A 14,035-nucleotide genomic window follows, 5' to 3' on the forward strand; every position below is an offset into this window, starting at 1 on the left:
CTCCTCACACTTCAAAAGATCATTTGAATTTTCCTTCTGGCTGAATGTGATATTCAAACACTGTTAGATCCACAACAGACAGGTGAGACAAGTTCCTGGGTGGAGACCTACCTGTGACAAGACCGCCTGACTGTCATATACCTCTCCTCTCCAACTGCAGATGAACCATGACAGCAGAAGACAGAGGGCGTCCTCATTGCCGTCCCCTGACCGCCACCTCGCCTCAGACTGCTCACCCGGGTGGCCCCCCCTCTCCTCCTGGACTCATAACCTGAACGCATCACCTTCAGGTCCGGAGAGCGGGAACTAAAGCAGACAGACACCTGTAGTCTCTCCTAAGAGGCCCGCAGACTCTGACATTCCTCTGCGTGGTTTTGCGTCTGACTGAGGCTTCATGGGTCCCACTTCTTCTCTCCTCTCTGCTTTCTCACTCTCCCTCTGTGTTTGCTGTCATTTGAGCCTCACAGCAAGCCTCCTTCCCCCAAAGTAAAAGAGCTGTTCTTCCTGCTATGCCTCTCCTTCTCTATCTTTTTTCCCTCTGAGTCTGTTTGCTGTTGTTTCTGTTCCTTCTTTTCACTCCTCCCTCCCTCTTTCTCCCTCCCCTGTTCCACAGTGTAAACTCTCCCTGTCCCCTGCTGACCTTGGATTCGAAGCATGGCATGAAACTTGGCTTGTCTGTTCCCTAAAAATCTCCCTCCCTTGGCTTTCTACCGTCCATTCATTCCTCTTTGTCTCTCTCTGTGCGCCTCTGATTACACACACTCAGGATGTCCATCCTTTGGGTGTTGTACAAATTCTGGTCCACCTTGTTTGTGGTGTGAGCTGTTAGCACACCTTCAGAGAAAACAAAGACATGGAGGTGTCAGGTTTAAACTCAGTATCCGCTGGGTGTGTGCCTCTGAACTGTTTCCTCAGCAGCCATAACTGCCCCAGGGAGAGAATAGGTGGCTTTTTGTCAACGTCTGAGGCCGTTGTGGAGTCTGTTTACAGCGTACGCTTCACCAGGGCCTGCAGGAGTGTTCATAATCATAAGATTAAGCCGGCACTCCGGTTTAAGCTCCGGCACCTGTTAGCATTGTCTCATCGAGCGCCAGCACAATGCTGAGAGGTCCTGAGAGAATTCCCAGAGTCAGCCTCTGCTTTAACGGTATCCCCGCATAATTGCAGCCCCTCTCAGTCCACTGGGCAGCTCTGCACAATGAGCCACTGTCTAATGGTACAGACCATCTGAAAAGGGTGATGTGAGGGAAGGAGGGGGAGGAGGGGAGCGAGGAGGAGGAGGGGGTGGGGGAGTGAAATTCCAACTTTTATCAAAGTATGGACATGCCTGCGGAAATATTTTTCTCGTCGTCTCGCTCCCGGACTGCACAGCTTCAGGTGCAGGACGACCAGTGAAGAGCAAACGTTTTATACGTGTTCAACGTGAGGTGGTCAAAGCTGAAGTGTTTATGTTTATGTTTATTTACATTAAAAAAAAAAACAAAACAGAGCAAAACAAAGCTTTTTGGCTTTAAGATTTCAGAGAGTATTTCTGTGTGAATCAGCTGACACCTGAGACTGGATTCCTTTCTCACACACACACACACACACACACACACACACACACACACACTGCTGCTCAGTTACCCACCTGCATTAGGTTCACTCCTATCACAAAGCACTTGGAAGCATTATTGTTGTCCTCTTACGCCATCTAGTGGTCTAAGCACCAAGGTGACCCAGTGCAGTCTGTGCCTCTGCAGTGCTGTCTCACTAAGTTAGGGTGACATTCACAAAGCTGCTCTGCCTCACTGCCACATACAAGCTCTGTAACAGACATGACTGAGTTAGCAGACGTAGACAGACTGTTGTCCCACTCGTCTGCCCACTCTCTATCTGTCTTTCACACACTGTATCTGGAGACAAGGTGATTGTATCATAGATAAAGACAGCTACTGTTTTACTGTGAAGTTATTTACTGTTTACAACACAAAGATAAAGGATTCTGGAAATGAAATCAGCCGAATATGAAATGAAGCCTCCGGATCTGCAGGTGGGAATCTCTGGAGAGTCAGCATGAAGTCTCTGAGACTCCAACAGTCAAGGTGAATCCCTCACTGCTGCAGCAGCCATCTGCCTCTGTCTGACATGCATACACCTTACACGCACACACACACACACACACACACACACGCACGCACACACACACACGCACGCACACACACACACGCACGCACACACACACCCTGCCTGGCAGACAGCAGAGGGACCACAGGCAGCCTTCTAGCGACCTTCACTCTAAAGCTACACCAGAATAGCACTGCAGCACTGCTCTGTACAAGGAGAGAGACCCAGACAGAGACACTGGAGACAGACAACATGCCCATTACAGGGTTTCTGACCTCAGAAAGGAGGCAATCAAAACTGCATTAATACTGAATTAACATCAACGCTCTGTCATTTGTAAAGATGATTCTTTGTGAACACTTTATTCTAAAGTTGACATGAATCCGGTTGTTTCTATGAGTCTGATGAGCCAAACCTTTATATAGCTGCATCCTGAACATATTATAAGAATGACAGAAGGAGCAAAGAAACTCGTATGAGATATAACATGACCTCGCCGAGACTGTATCTTCATGCTACATCCAAAAATTATACTACTACTTATACTAATTCTTGATGAATCACAGGTCACCTGCGTCTCACTTGTCATCTACGTGCTTCATGTGCTGCTAAACAGAAAATGTTTTCACTGGTAGATTATGCTCTACCTCCCAAGCACCAAATGGAAGGAGACTCGATGGTTCAGCAGCTGAAAGGAGTTGGTGGAAGCAACTGTCTGCTCATACATGTTCAACATGACTTTACATGTGGATAATATGTAAAGAATGAATACAGGTTTTAGTACAGTTCAGAAACAGTAGTATTCATTATGATTACTTGACGTGCTAACTCACCTTGGTAAAGAGAAAGAAGGGTTGCTGCACCAGCTGCTGCCCAGCTGTGCATACTCTCGTCCTCTGGAAGGCGTGCCGTCTGAACCGCTGCTCAGCCTCTCGCTGGAGGGGGCTCTGGTCGCGTCCGAGTCCCCGGTCACAGTAAAGATAGAATCGGACAGACTGGGCCTCTCGTCGTGTGCCAGTGGGGCAAAGCTGAGCTGGACGATCTGCCTGGCGCTCTGGCAGACCAGCCCGTGGATGGCAGGGGTTAGCGTGGGCAGGTCGAAGGTCAGCACAGTTTGAGTGCTGGAGGTCAGCAGCTCCTCGCTGTCCAGGCTGTTGTACGACGTCCCTTTGGCTCGGTGAGACTCCATGATGCTCTCAAAGTGGCGGCTGAAGGTGTCCTCTGCAGCGCAGCGAGGACCAGAGACCAAGATGGGGGACTTCAGGGCTGGGTGGTGGTTGTCAAAAAACGTTTCCATTGGTCTGGACAGAGAGGGAGGTTTTAGTAACACTGCAACAACACAGCTGTGTTTATAAAGACGAGATTAAATGTGTGTCAACCAAGAAAAGGGAACACCAATGTACTTTAATGAGTCTGTGCCTCCAAAACTGTTTATGATCTAACTGAAAAATAGGCTGTGGGCAAGATCCAGATTCAGATCTAAATATAGGTCAGGGGAAAATCCTGCTTCACCAGAATGTTGCTGCACTCGTTGTGCGTTCACAGGCTTGTGTGTGACTGTGTGTGTTTCAATTGCACCTTTTCAGTAGGTGTCCAAACACCTCTGGCTCCTCCTGAGCTGCATACTGTTGCTTCCTGTTGTCTCCCTGCATCCTCACACTGGCCCAGCTCACCATCTCTTCCTCTTCCTCCTCCTCCTCATCTTCCTCTTCCTCCTCCTCCTCCCTTCCTCCTGTTCTCTCCTCTACCTCCTCCCCATCTGTCCTCCCATAAGCCAGACCCCCCAGGGGGCTGCTGCCTGTCCCTGAAGTCCCCTGCACACTGCGGTTACTCCCAAACGCAGAGTCGGCGTCGTCCTGCTCAGCCAGCAGCACCTCGTCTATGTCTGTCTCGCGGTAGCAGCGAAGCGGGACAGCATCCAGGTCGGTTTCTGAATACTTGAGCGTGCGGCGAATGATGCCGGTTTTGGGTGACGTCCCGATCACAGCCGGGGGAGGGGTCACCAGCTCTACCTCCACATGCTGCACCTCGTGATTGGCAGAGAGGAGAGGCAGGGAGGAAGGGGGAGTCGGGGTGGGAGACTCGCTGGAGTTACCACTGGGAGGAGCTGTAGAGTTTTCCAGAGAATCTGCAGATGAAGAAAATGAAATATAACCTAAGTGATTTGAGATATGTGATTAACATTCCAAAGCTCTGATTGGTAATGGAGTTTAATTGGTAATTAAATAGGTGGCTCAGCGTCCTGAATTAAAATCACAGGCCCGGGTATCAAACCTTCACACTTTTTTTCTACTGACCAAAACGTTTTCACAGAGCTGCGTATGAAAAACTCACCGGTTCTACAACAGTTGCTCACTGTAGCTTTTACGTTAATCAAACAGGAGTAAATAGTACAGTTGCTGGGGACTTTTCCGCTGTGGGTTAATACACATTTGGAGCTCTAGTGAGTATTTGGGGCAGCAGGACAGTATGTGTGTGTGTGTGTGAGAGAGAGAGTAACTGTGTGGATCACAGATGTGAATAGTGTCTGGATCTCTATTATTCATCTCTATGATAGAATCAATTCATAGTTGGTTTTAGACAGTAAGAAAAATATTGTATATATGTCCCTTAAATAGCAGCTATGTAAATTTTAGACTGTATTTTAGTTTGGCAAAGTTCTTGTGCAGCTGTTTGAGTTTAGACAGATGTGGAACAGTTTGGGATCGTCTGGTAAATGAAGAAAAAGTTTATATTCCTCAAAGTACTGTTTTTATTATTCAGTAATGAAACCCAGGTATCTGTGTTTGTATTGAAAGATTTCAAACATATGACAAAACAATTAAAGGCACAGAATGAGATGTTTTATCTGAATTTGTTGCCCAAAACAACACAGACGAGCGCCATCGCTCATCAGCTGGCTTCTCCCACGCGAACGATGAGGGAGAAGGAATAAAAAATATCCTCCTCTCTGGTTTAACACTGACATGTAAATTGAGGTGGACATGCTCTCACTTTTCTCCCCCCTGCTGGCAGCCTCCTCAGCAGGGGCCCCGAACAAAAACTCCCACTTGGCACGAGCGATCCTCTGACAGTGGAGCGAGGGCACCGGCACCGCACAGCCACTGTCCGTCTGACAGGGACACACAGAGACACACAGAGACAAAACTGAGGCCAGTTCTGCAATGCAGCACTTAGGGAAATATGCTTTTTCAACTCTTGTGCCTGTGTGCTAAGTATTTAAGTACTTAACTGGCTGTTTCCAGTCTTTATGCTAAGCTAAGCTAGCTGTGTTCCAGCTCTACACTTACATCATATTGGTATTATTGAAAAAAAGTAATTAAACATATTTAACTCTACAGTCTTCACATTATATTTTTAAAGTATCAGAACAAAAAGTGTATTTTGCAGTGTTGTGGGTTCACCCAGCACTCACCTGTATTCCTGAGGTGGCAGCCCCAGTCTCATTGCTCTGGTGACTGGACTGGCTGGACTCCGGGGACACACAGTCCCTGTCCCCCAGGCTGCCCGTCACCCCACTGGAGCTCCGCGAGGACGACCCTCCCATCGGCCCGTTCTGTTCTGCCTCTGGAGGCTCTTCAACCCTCTGCAGGCGAGGCTGCTGACCTGCCCCGTATCCCTCCACATCATTGCCCTCTCCTTCTCCATCACAACCCTCATCCTCCTCTGGGGAGTCCAGCACCACTGGTCCCAGAAGCAGGATCTCTCTCCTCCTCTGCTCGGCCCGTTTCTGCTGGGCTGTGGGGCTGAGCGGCCTGCGATGTTGGCTGGGTTGACGATCAGGAGGTTGGACATTGTTGGACCCAAAGCCAGGCTGAGGGCTTGGCCTTGGGCTGCTGTCCACATGATTCCCCCACTGCTGCCTTGAAGTCCAGCTGACCGGCGCCTCCTCAACTCTCTGATTGATAAAGAGCCTACGAGCGAGCTCAGTGCAATCCCCTTTCTCAAAACAGCTCAGGTCTCCTCTCCTGTCCAAGCTCGGGGACCAGGAGTCTCCGGTGTACTGCGGAAGCTGACGGCGATGCAGGGTGGGGGTATCCGGTGTTCGGAGCTCAGCATGGAATAGCCTGGGATCCCTGACGGGGGAGCTGAGCTCGGTGGGAGAACGAGAGGGACGGAAAAAACGTGAAGGAAGGGCGGGTGAACTCTGAGCCGCAGATAAAACCGAGGTCTGATGCTGGGATTTCTGGACGCAGTCCTCCTGGCGACTCTCATAATTAGTATGGGAGTTTGTTTCATGTGAATGCGACTGCAGGACAGAGTTTTCAGGCTGGTGAGAGTCCGTGTTGTCAGTTGCTGGCATGTGTTGCTCGTTTAAAGGGATGTTCATCTTAAGCGTTTGCTTACACTGTTGTGCATTTGGAGGCGAGTTGTGAGTTTCTCCAGAGACCGAGCTGCTTGCGAGCTCGCCTAAAGCATTGTGCAGTGAGGACCTTCTCGCCTCCGTGAAAATAGAAGATACTTTGGTAGCCTCCTCTGCTAGCCTACGGGCAACTTCAGGACTGTGAGCTGGAGAGGAGGATTTACTGTCACTTAACTGGTTCAAGCCCTCGACTACATTATTGCCAAGTTGGTGGATTGCTCCCTGCGGTGAAGTGCTCCTGCTACAGGCCCTGCAAACGTGTCTTTTGGTGGCTGGGCTTCCCGCCATGGCTCTCTCCTCACCTGACCAGTGAGGAGGGCTCTGGGTCTCCACACAGGACCCAGGCCTTGAGTGAGGAGACTGCCTGGACTGGGAGGATAGCTGGTCTGACGCTGGGCTCCGAGGTAGCCCACAAACAGCCTGGCTCCTATCTGTGATGTGGTCTTTGGGGTTTACACTGATGTTCTGACGCTGAACAGGAGACCCAGCCCAGGACTGACAGCGCGGCTGTTGGTTGTAGCGTGAGAATGAGGCGTGCTCAAGTGCATGGGCCAGTTTAATCCTCAGTAAAGGAGAGCCAAACTCCTCCACAGCCCTCTGGGTAGCTGCCCTGCCGATGGGGTCTAAGGGTGGTTGGCGAAGGCTGGGAGAGAACGTCTGCTGGTGACTTCCTGGTGACCGGAAAGTCAGCTTTGGACTGGAGCTGCACGATGAATCGGGACTCCCAAACCAAACTGGGTCGCTGAGCCGTTTTCGAAAGTGGGAGGGGGTGGATCTTTCCTCTCTGGTCCCTCTCTCGCGCACAGAGTTGCGTGGACTGTCCACCGTCCTCACATTGGACTTCTCGATGTAACTGAAGGTGACCACAGACCGCTTCCCGTCGCTGACTTCCTTCTCGTTTAACCTCTGACAGCTGGGAGGTGTGTGAGGGATGGCGACCTTTCCCGAAGAAGACACTGGCGAAGAGTGGACGGCAGAGACTCCGTCACAGGGTAAACTCCAACGTTTGCTGACGGTCGGTGAGCCGCTGGCCTGCTGGAGCTGAAAGCTGACAGTGTTTCGAGATGGAGACTGGCTGCGGTGTGTGCAGTCCTGAACCACACGATGAGCTGTGGAGGACTTGGTAACCGGCTGGCAGGTCGTCTGGGTCGCTAGCTGAGACAGGAGCTCCGCAGGACTGTCCTGAACCGAACGCCCCTGTGCAATCCCTTCTCCCTTTTCTCCAAATGCCCCTTTCCCTCCATTCTGATCTGGGGCAGACCTCACTTCCACATACAGATGAAGGACTTTTCCAGACTGGGACATGACCTCCTCTGGGCGCGTAATGAGGACAGAGAGACAGAAATGGAGCAGGGAGAGAGTCAAACAGAGTGAAAGCCACAAAAACAAAGAGAGATTCTTCTTTTCTTCTTTTATTTGTCGGTTTGGTTTTTGATTTTCTGCTGGTGGTGCGTGTCAGTTTATTTTTAGATGGTCTTTCTTCTCCCTCCCAGAGAGTCTGTGTGCAGAGCAGAGACACACAGGTGGAACGGCCAGAGGACAAACATGCCCGTGGGACACCTGCAACAGCTTCCTATTCTTCATACCTGTGAATGAAAGTAAGGAGGAGCTGTTATAGTTTCGGTTCTCAGACGACGAGAGATACACACAAGATTTTCCGGTACTTGTGATGCAGTTTGTTAGTGGTACCAGTGCTACCAGTTTCTCTTAATACCTTTATTGAATCAGATTTAATTGTTCTCATTTGTCCGTAGATGCTGTTGAAACCACACCAGCATTTAGGCATCAGTATACTCTGTGTGAGGCGCTGGCTCTCAGCTCCAACCTCACTCATACCTTAAAAAGTCATTTCACAGTGAGCCTTGTGTGGATGTTCACTGATGCTCAAAAGTGAAAATGAGCAGCTGTAAACCTTCTTCTGGGATAATCCCCTCTGACAAACATATACATGCACATTAGATAAAATCTTAGCTAATATTTAGTTGTGGTTTCTGGAGGTTTTCAAATACAGTACAGGTTAAAAACCTGAACTGGACCTTCAGTCTAAACCCAGTCAACATGGTACGCAGGTCGTCCCGAAGCTGGACGACAGATTAGGCCTCATTCCACTCGGGTACAGATATTTTGCCTTGAATCTCTTGTATGGATCCTTTTCTCCGAGATGTGCGTTTCATCGTAGTGAGGTGTGCAGTTGATACGTGGAGTCTGAGAGGGAAATTATCCCTCTCTTCCTGCTCTGCTCTCTGAGTCAGCGCCGATAAGACCCGGTGACAGCTCTGTATCTAAACTCTGAGCGAAACGATTCAACGCTCGGGATTCACTCTGAAATGAATCTGTTCAAAGGATTGAGTTTCTGATTGTGAGAGAATAAACAAGCTCAGGTGACTCAGGAAAAACCAGATTAGCCTGATCTGGTTTCATTTTAGGAACGGCTGAGACACTGACGCAGCAACAATACGGAAACATATTCAAATGAATAACAGCTGATTTAGTTCCTCGCCTGTCAAACCCCAAGTTCACTCACAAGTCAAACATCAGATCCAAGACACCCACATTGCTCAACCACATCTCACAGCAAACACCCAGCTCCTATCACAGACATGTCTTATTCTGACTTTGTGCTAGAGCCACTTCTTCTCGTCTCCATCTTCTTTGTGGAGCTAAATCCCCTGACGGTTCAACCGAGCTGAATTCTCTCCAATTGTCACCATTCTGTTTGGTGTTCACGCAGAACAACTCTCCACGCCAATAATGCTGCAGACAACAGAACTCTTGTGCAAAAAAAAAAAAAAAAAAGAAAAGTCAGTCAAACGAGGATGGTGAACTCCAGACTGCTGCCAGCAGCGACAGATTGGAGTTGCCGTATGGTAGCAGTGGGAGAGAACGTGTGTGTCGAAAATTGAAGTTGACAGAACAAAGAGAACTTGTGAGAGGGCTGGCACGCAAGGCGAGCAACTTTCCCTCCTTGACCCCAACTGATGTTTCTGCCCTCACTTCAAAGAGCCCAAAACTAAAGCTCACCAGTGTTTTCAGTCCAGCAAATTCTCCTGTTGGCTCTGAATTACTTTAGCCAGCTCTGCACAGTGGAGTCACAGCGGCATCAGTTAGGCTGTTTGCTGCAGTTTGACCCTTACAACCATTAATGGATGTACAGATCTAATTAAGCCTTTTCTATTCGTCGTGGATAAGAGCATTAGTAAAATTTAAAACGCAGCAACATTGATTTTTCCTCTTTCTCCGTCTCTAATTAGCAAACAGCTTTCACTGCCTCTGCATTTGTCACCCTCACACATCCTTCGGTCACTTTCACACCTCAGAGCTGCTGTTCCCACAGCTACACCATTCACAAAAAAAAGGCCTTTGTCCAGTTGTTGGTGGCTCTGTGGGGCCCCATTGTCTATGAAAGTGTGAGGAAGACGATGTGGCTCCTTAGCAGCATCATAAATGTGACGGAGCTGGTCAACGAATGAAGCCACGGGGTTCAATTTCATTTTCACCACGATCTGCAAACTGTGGTGGCTATTATTTTATTTTTACTGACGTAAAAGTCGTCCACTTTGACTTGAAATATGAATAAAGGAAAACTGTTGTCTTCTGTATTTATCTGTCTGTCCTACTCCTGGCCAGATGTTGGCTGAGATGCACAGTTGTGACGTTTCCAGCTAAAAGAGGAACACATGTAAGAGACCGTTTTCCTATCATTTTTTGCCTTCTAGTGTGGACGGAGAGATGATTCAACAAAACCACCTGCAACATTTTCACATGGACGTTTTCAGATTTGCACAGTCTGCCGTGGACACACGGCCTCGGCCGCATCATAGAAGTGACAGAGCCGGTCGAGGGATGGATCCACAGGGATTATTACTAGATATGATTTGTCATCTTTGTCGCCGCCAAGAGAGGAAGTCTGTGAGACGGTATCGATTCTGGAAAGAGCCGATGAGCCTGAACTTCATTTGTGCCCCTTTTTACCCACAAAGTCACCACATGAGACGGGTGTTGATGGGAGGCTGTGAGCTGAAGGCAGGCCGGTGGGAGAAAGAGCACGAGAGATAAACGGCAGTTAGAGGCAGAGAGAGAGAGCAAAAGGAAATCAGGTTGAGGGAGTCCTGTATGTGAAGGAGAGAGCTGAGCTGGCAGGCAGCCACGGTGATGGGAGTGTAGAGTTACAGGAAGCCTCGTGTTAGAGGCAGTAACACAACTGCAGATCTAACACAACCCTGACTGTTTAAAGGCTCAGGCTGAATGACAAAAGAACAACTTTTCCACTTAGATTTTTCGGGATAAATGTGTATAATGTGATAAAGAACATTTCCATTTAATGGAATGATGCAACAAAAGGTACGAAGAATAAAAGAGGATGATGATCTTAGGTTGTTACACTAAAGACAGAGGTGTAACTGTCATCCTTTCCTCCCGCTCCTGTCTTCTTCTTTGGTCCACACTCTAATCTTAGATCCCGGGTGCTGCAGTTTTAACCTCCAGCGCCTGCTTTTCTGACATTCGTCCAACTTGGCACCGGCTCCGGTGGGACCATCACTGCTGAGCTGGGATTTACAATAGAAACAGACCATTACCACTCGCCACCTGCCAAGCTCTGCCTGATTTACAGTGCAACACCTCAATCACATGAACTCGCTCAGCTTTTTACATTTATCAACAAGGAAACTTCTCTGAAGTCCATTAGCATGAAACAGTATTTCCCTGCAGTAGATGTTAGCATTACGCTGTAACCTGACAGTTTTCTTTTCTCATTTTAATTTATTCTGTCTATTCTATTTATTTCTATTGAGTATTCTAAAACATTTTAATATTCTGTGTTCTCTATATTGTGTTTTTTTCTTTCATATACAATTATTTTGGTCACTGTCATTAAAATGTGACTGTGTGTGCAGGTCTAAGTCGTATGCATGTGTGTGTCTTGGTGCTTGGGAAGGTTTAACAGGAAAAACAGAACTTGTGCAAGATGTTTGTCTTGATCAAAATATAGTGGATAAGCGAAGCTTGGGACGGGGCTGATGGGAGACGTGTAACTGAAGGATGACATGCAAAAGGCTCTAACGGCACCTTCAGTCAAACCTCGATAAACAAAACCTGAATATTGATGAGTCATCCTGTTGTTGTCCTTCTGGGTCACAGCGCTAACAGAAGAACACAGACATGGACACACACAGACACACACTGTAAACACGTATGTACAGACTCCACTGGGTCACTGGGCTGGGCATTTACGAGTCAGATCACACAGGTAATTAAACCCCAGCCGGCATGTTTAGCAGCAGGATACGATGGGATGTGGGTGGGTGGAGGTGGGCATTGGGGGGGGGCATGCTAATATTAGCTCTCAGCTTGCTTGTTGCTGGCACTGTGCACTAGCAGCTATGATTTCAGCAACACGACAGGTTGTGCAGTTTAGGTAGTAACACGTTAGACCCTCCGGAGCTTAGGACGGTTTGTGTTCAGTCGATGGTCGACGTGGGATTTTCAGGGACACTCACAGAGCAACATGAACCATCCGCTCACAACGACTGAAGCCACCATTGATTTCTCTACATAGAATATTAGGTTACATCACACTGTGTTTGGCTCAGCTGCCTACTCATGCAAATTCCCAAGAAATGGCAGAGGATTCGCTGTCACGCCCAAAATACACCGTTCAAACTCCCTGAACTTCCTCTCGTCACTGCACTGAATCATAATTAACCAAGCGGCGACTACAGAAGATGAACTGACGGTAAAGAGACAAGTGTTAAATCTGCCTTAGAAATGTGACTTTGTTTGCGTCTGATGCTTCGCTCTGCAGCTTTCCTCTCACTCCTTCTGACACCGCCTTCAAAGACACATTCAGACAAAAGAGACGAGTCCTCTGACTCATGCACAGGCACAAAACGTGTGTGAGCCGGAGGAGAAGGATGCACGGAGGCTTATTGGTGGAGAGAAGAAGGCAGAGACGTTCAATCAGCTCCACACTGGCCATGACCTTGCTGCCTATACAGCTCTTCTACTCACTACCTTGACTCGCAGAATGAAGAATGACACAAAAAAAGAAAGACTGAACAACAAAGAATACATTATTCTTCACCCTACTACCTGAAACAGTGTTGAGAATTAATTTTTTCAGCTTTTCATTGAGCCTTTTCTTGTCTGTTTTGCAGTAGAGCTGTGGGCTGCACCCTGAGACATTTTTTAGCCTACATTTGTTTACATTTTGGCAAAAAGACACCATTAAAACAACATCGAATTAGCTGTTGGCATTTCCTATTAGCTGTGCAACATCACGGTATCCGGTGATGTTGAAGAAAACTTAAAAACCTGATGCTTCTCTGGCAACTTCTGGAGTTTTTCTATGATTTTTAAGCGGATTTATGAACGTTTATTCACTATGTACACCAGAGATAATACTTTGAAACAGGTGTGTTCAGATGTGACTGAGTTATGAATCAGAGAATCAGAGTCCAATCCTGACATTTGTGTGAAAACCCTGGTTTTCCTGTTTTAACTGGTTTCACAAGCAGCAACATCTCTGAGATCGCTCAGGAAGTAACTCACATTCAAAGCAAGTCAGAAGCCACTTTTTCTCGGCAGGTGACCTCGATCAGGGTCAAGTTCCCCTGAATGGGTCAGTGTACAAGACTTCAGAGAGGACAGGAGCTCAGAGGCACTGATGACACATCCGAGACATTTTAAATACCAAACCAAACCAAAGCCAGAGTTCATGAGGAGAATTAGACAAATATATTATCCACAATTAACTGTTTCCCCACAATCCTGCAAAAAGGTTCTTCAGCAGCTCAGCTCTGTAGAAATGACACTGGGGGGGGGGACTGCATGCACTGACATGCCTGCACACACTGATTATACAAATATATGCAGTCCCTTGTTTCACACACCCTCACACACGTTCTCCCATTCATGCCTTCACACTCACAATCTCACGCACCCACACAAACACACACAATTTACTGTGGATTCCCACTTTCTCCTGTCTATTAGTCGCCTGTTCACGGGTCTCACAACATGACATGCACATCTGGATCATCTGCATCGTGGTGACAAGCTGTCACGTCCCCTCACTGCCTGTTTATCCTGATCGACCCCGAGCTGTCAGCACAAACCAGAGACACCAACAACTACGTTTGTACTACAGACACACACACACACACACAAGAATCTGTCCTCCGCTGCTCTCCCCTCTCCTCCTCCCATCTCAATCTCACACTCACCTCTCCTCCTCTCACAGCCGCTTCGTCCATGCAGGATTTACACCTCCCACATGGTTTATCTCGTCTCATCCTCTCTATTATTCCCTCTTCCTTCCCTCTCATCTTCACCTCCTTCCTTCCTTCCTTCTCTCCAGCAGAGCAGTCGGTGCAGACCTGTCCGACCAGCACAGCCAGCCTCCCTCCCTGGCAGCAATGCTCACACTCAGCCAATTAACAAGCTCACATCACCTAGCCCTGCCCCCTTCCCTCCCCTCTGCCTTTCACATACATGCTGAGTCAGTGTGGAGTAGTTAGTATGGCTATGGGAGGTGCTGTAAGGAGGGAACGTGCAAGACGAGGGAGG

General features: G+C 48.2%; 1 protein-coding gene across 2 annotated transcripts in view; it reads right to left on the reverse strand.

Annotated features, from left to right (window-relative positions):
• LOC121201591 (PH and SEC7 domain-containing protein 1-like) overlaps positions 1-13,812 on the reverse strand; it is a 46,043-nt gene extending 32,231 nt beyond the window's left edge. The window contains exons 1-5 of one of the 2 annotated variants that reach the window (XM_041067483.1): positions 13,693-13,812; positions 5,522-8,055; positions 5,101-5,218; positions 3,685-4,234; positions 2,940-3,407 (exon numbers count right to left, since the gene is read on the reverse strand). In XM_041067483.1, coding sequence (XP_040923417.1) covers positions 2,940-3,407; positions 3,685-4,234; positions 5,101-5,218; positions 5,522-7,774 — 3,389 coding nt within the window. In that variant the 5' untranslated portion in view covers positions 7,775-8,055; positions 13,693-13,812. Of the gene's footprint in view, positions 1-111; positions 476-2,939; positions 3,408-3,684; positions 4,235-5,100; positions 5,219-5,521; positions 8,056-13,692 lie in introns of those variants that run through there. The other variant, XM_041067484.1, reaches the window with a different exon arrangement.
• Positions 13,813-14,035: the final 223 nt, after the last annotated feature.

This window comes from Toxotes jaculatrix, chromosome 21, assembly GCF_017976425.1.
Source record: "Toxotes jaculatrix isolate fToxJac2 chromosome 21, fToxJac2.pri, whole genome shotgun sequence".
In the NCBI taxonomy this organism is placed as follows: domain Eukaryota; kingdom Metazoa; phylum Chordata; class Actinopteri; family Toxotidae; genus Toxotes; species Toxotes jaculatrix.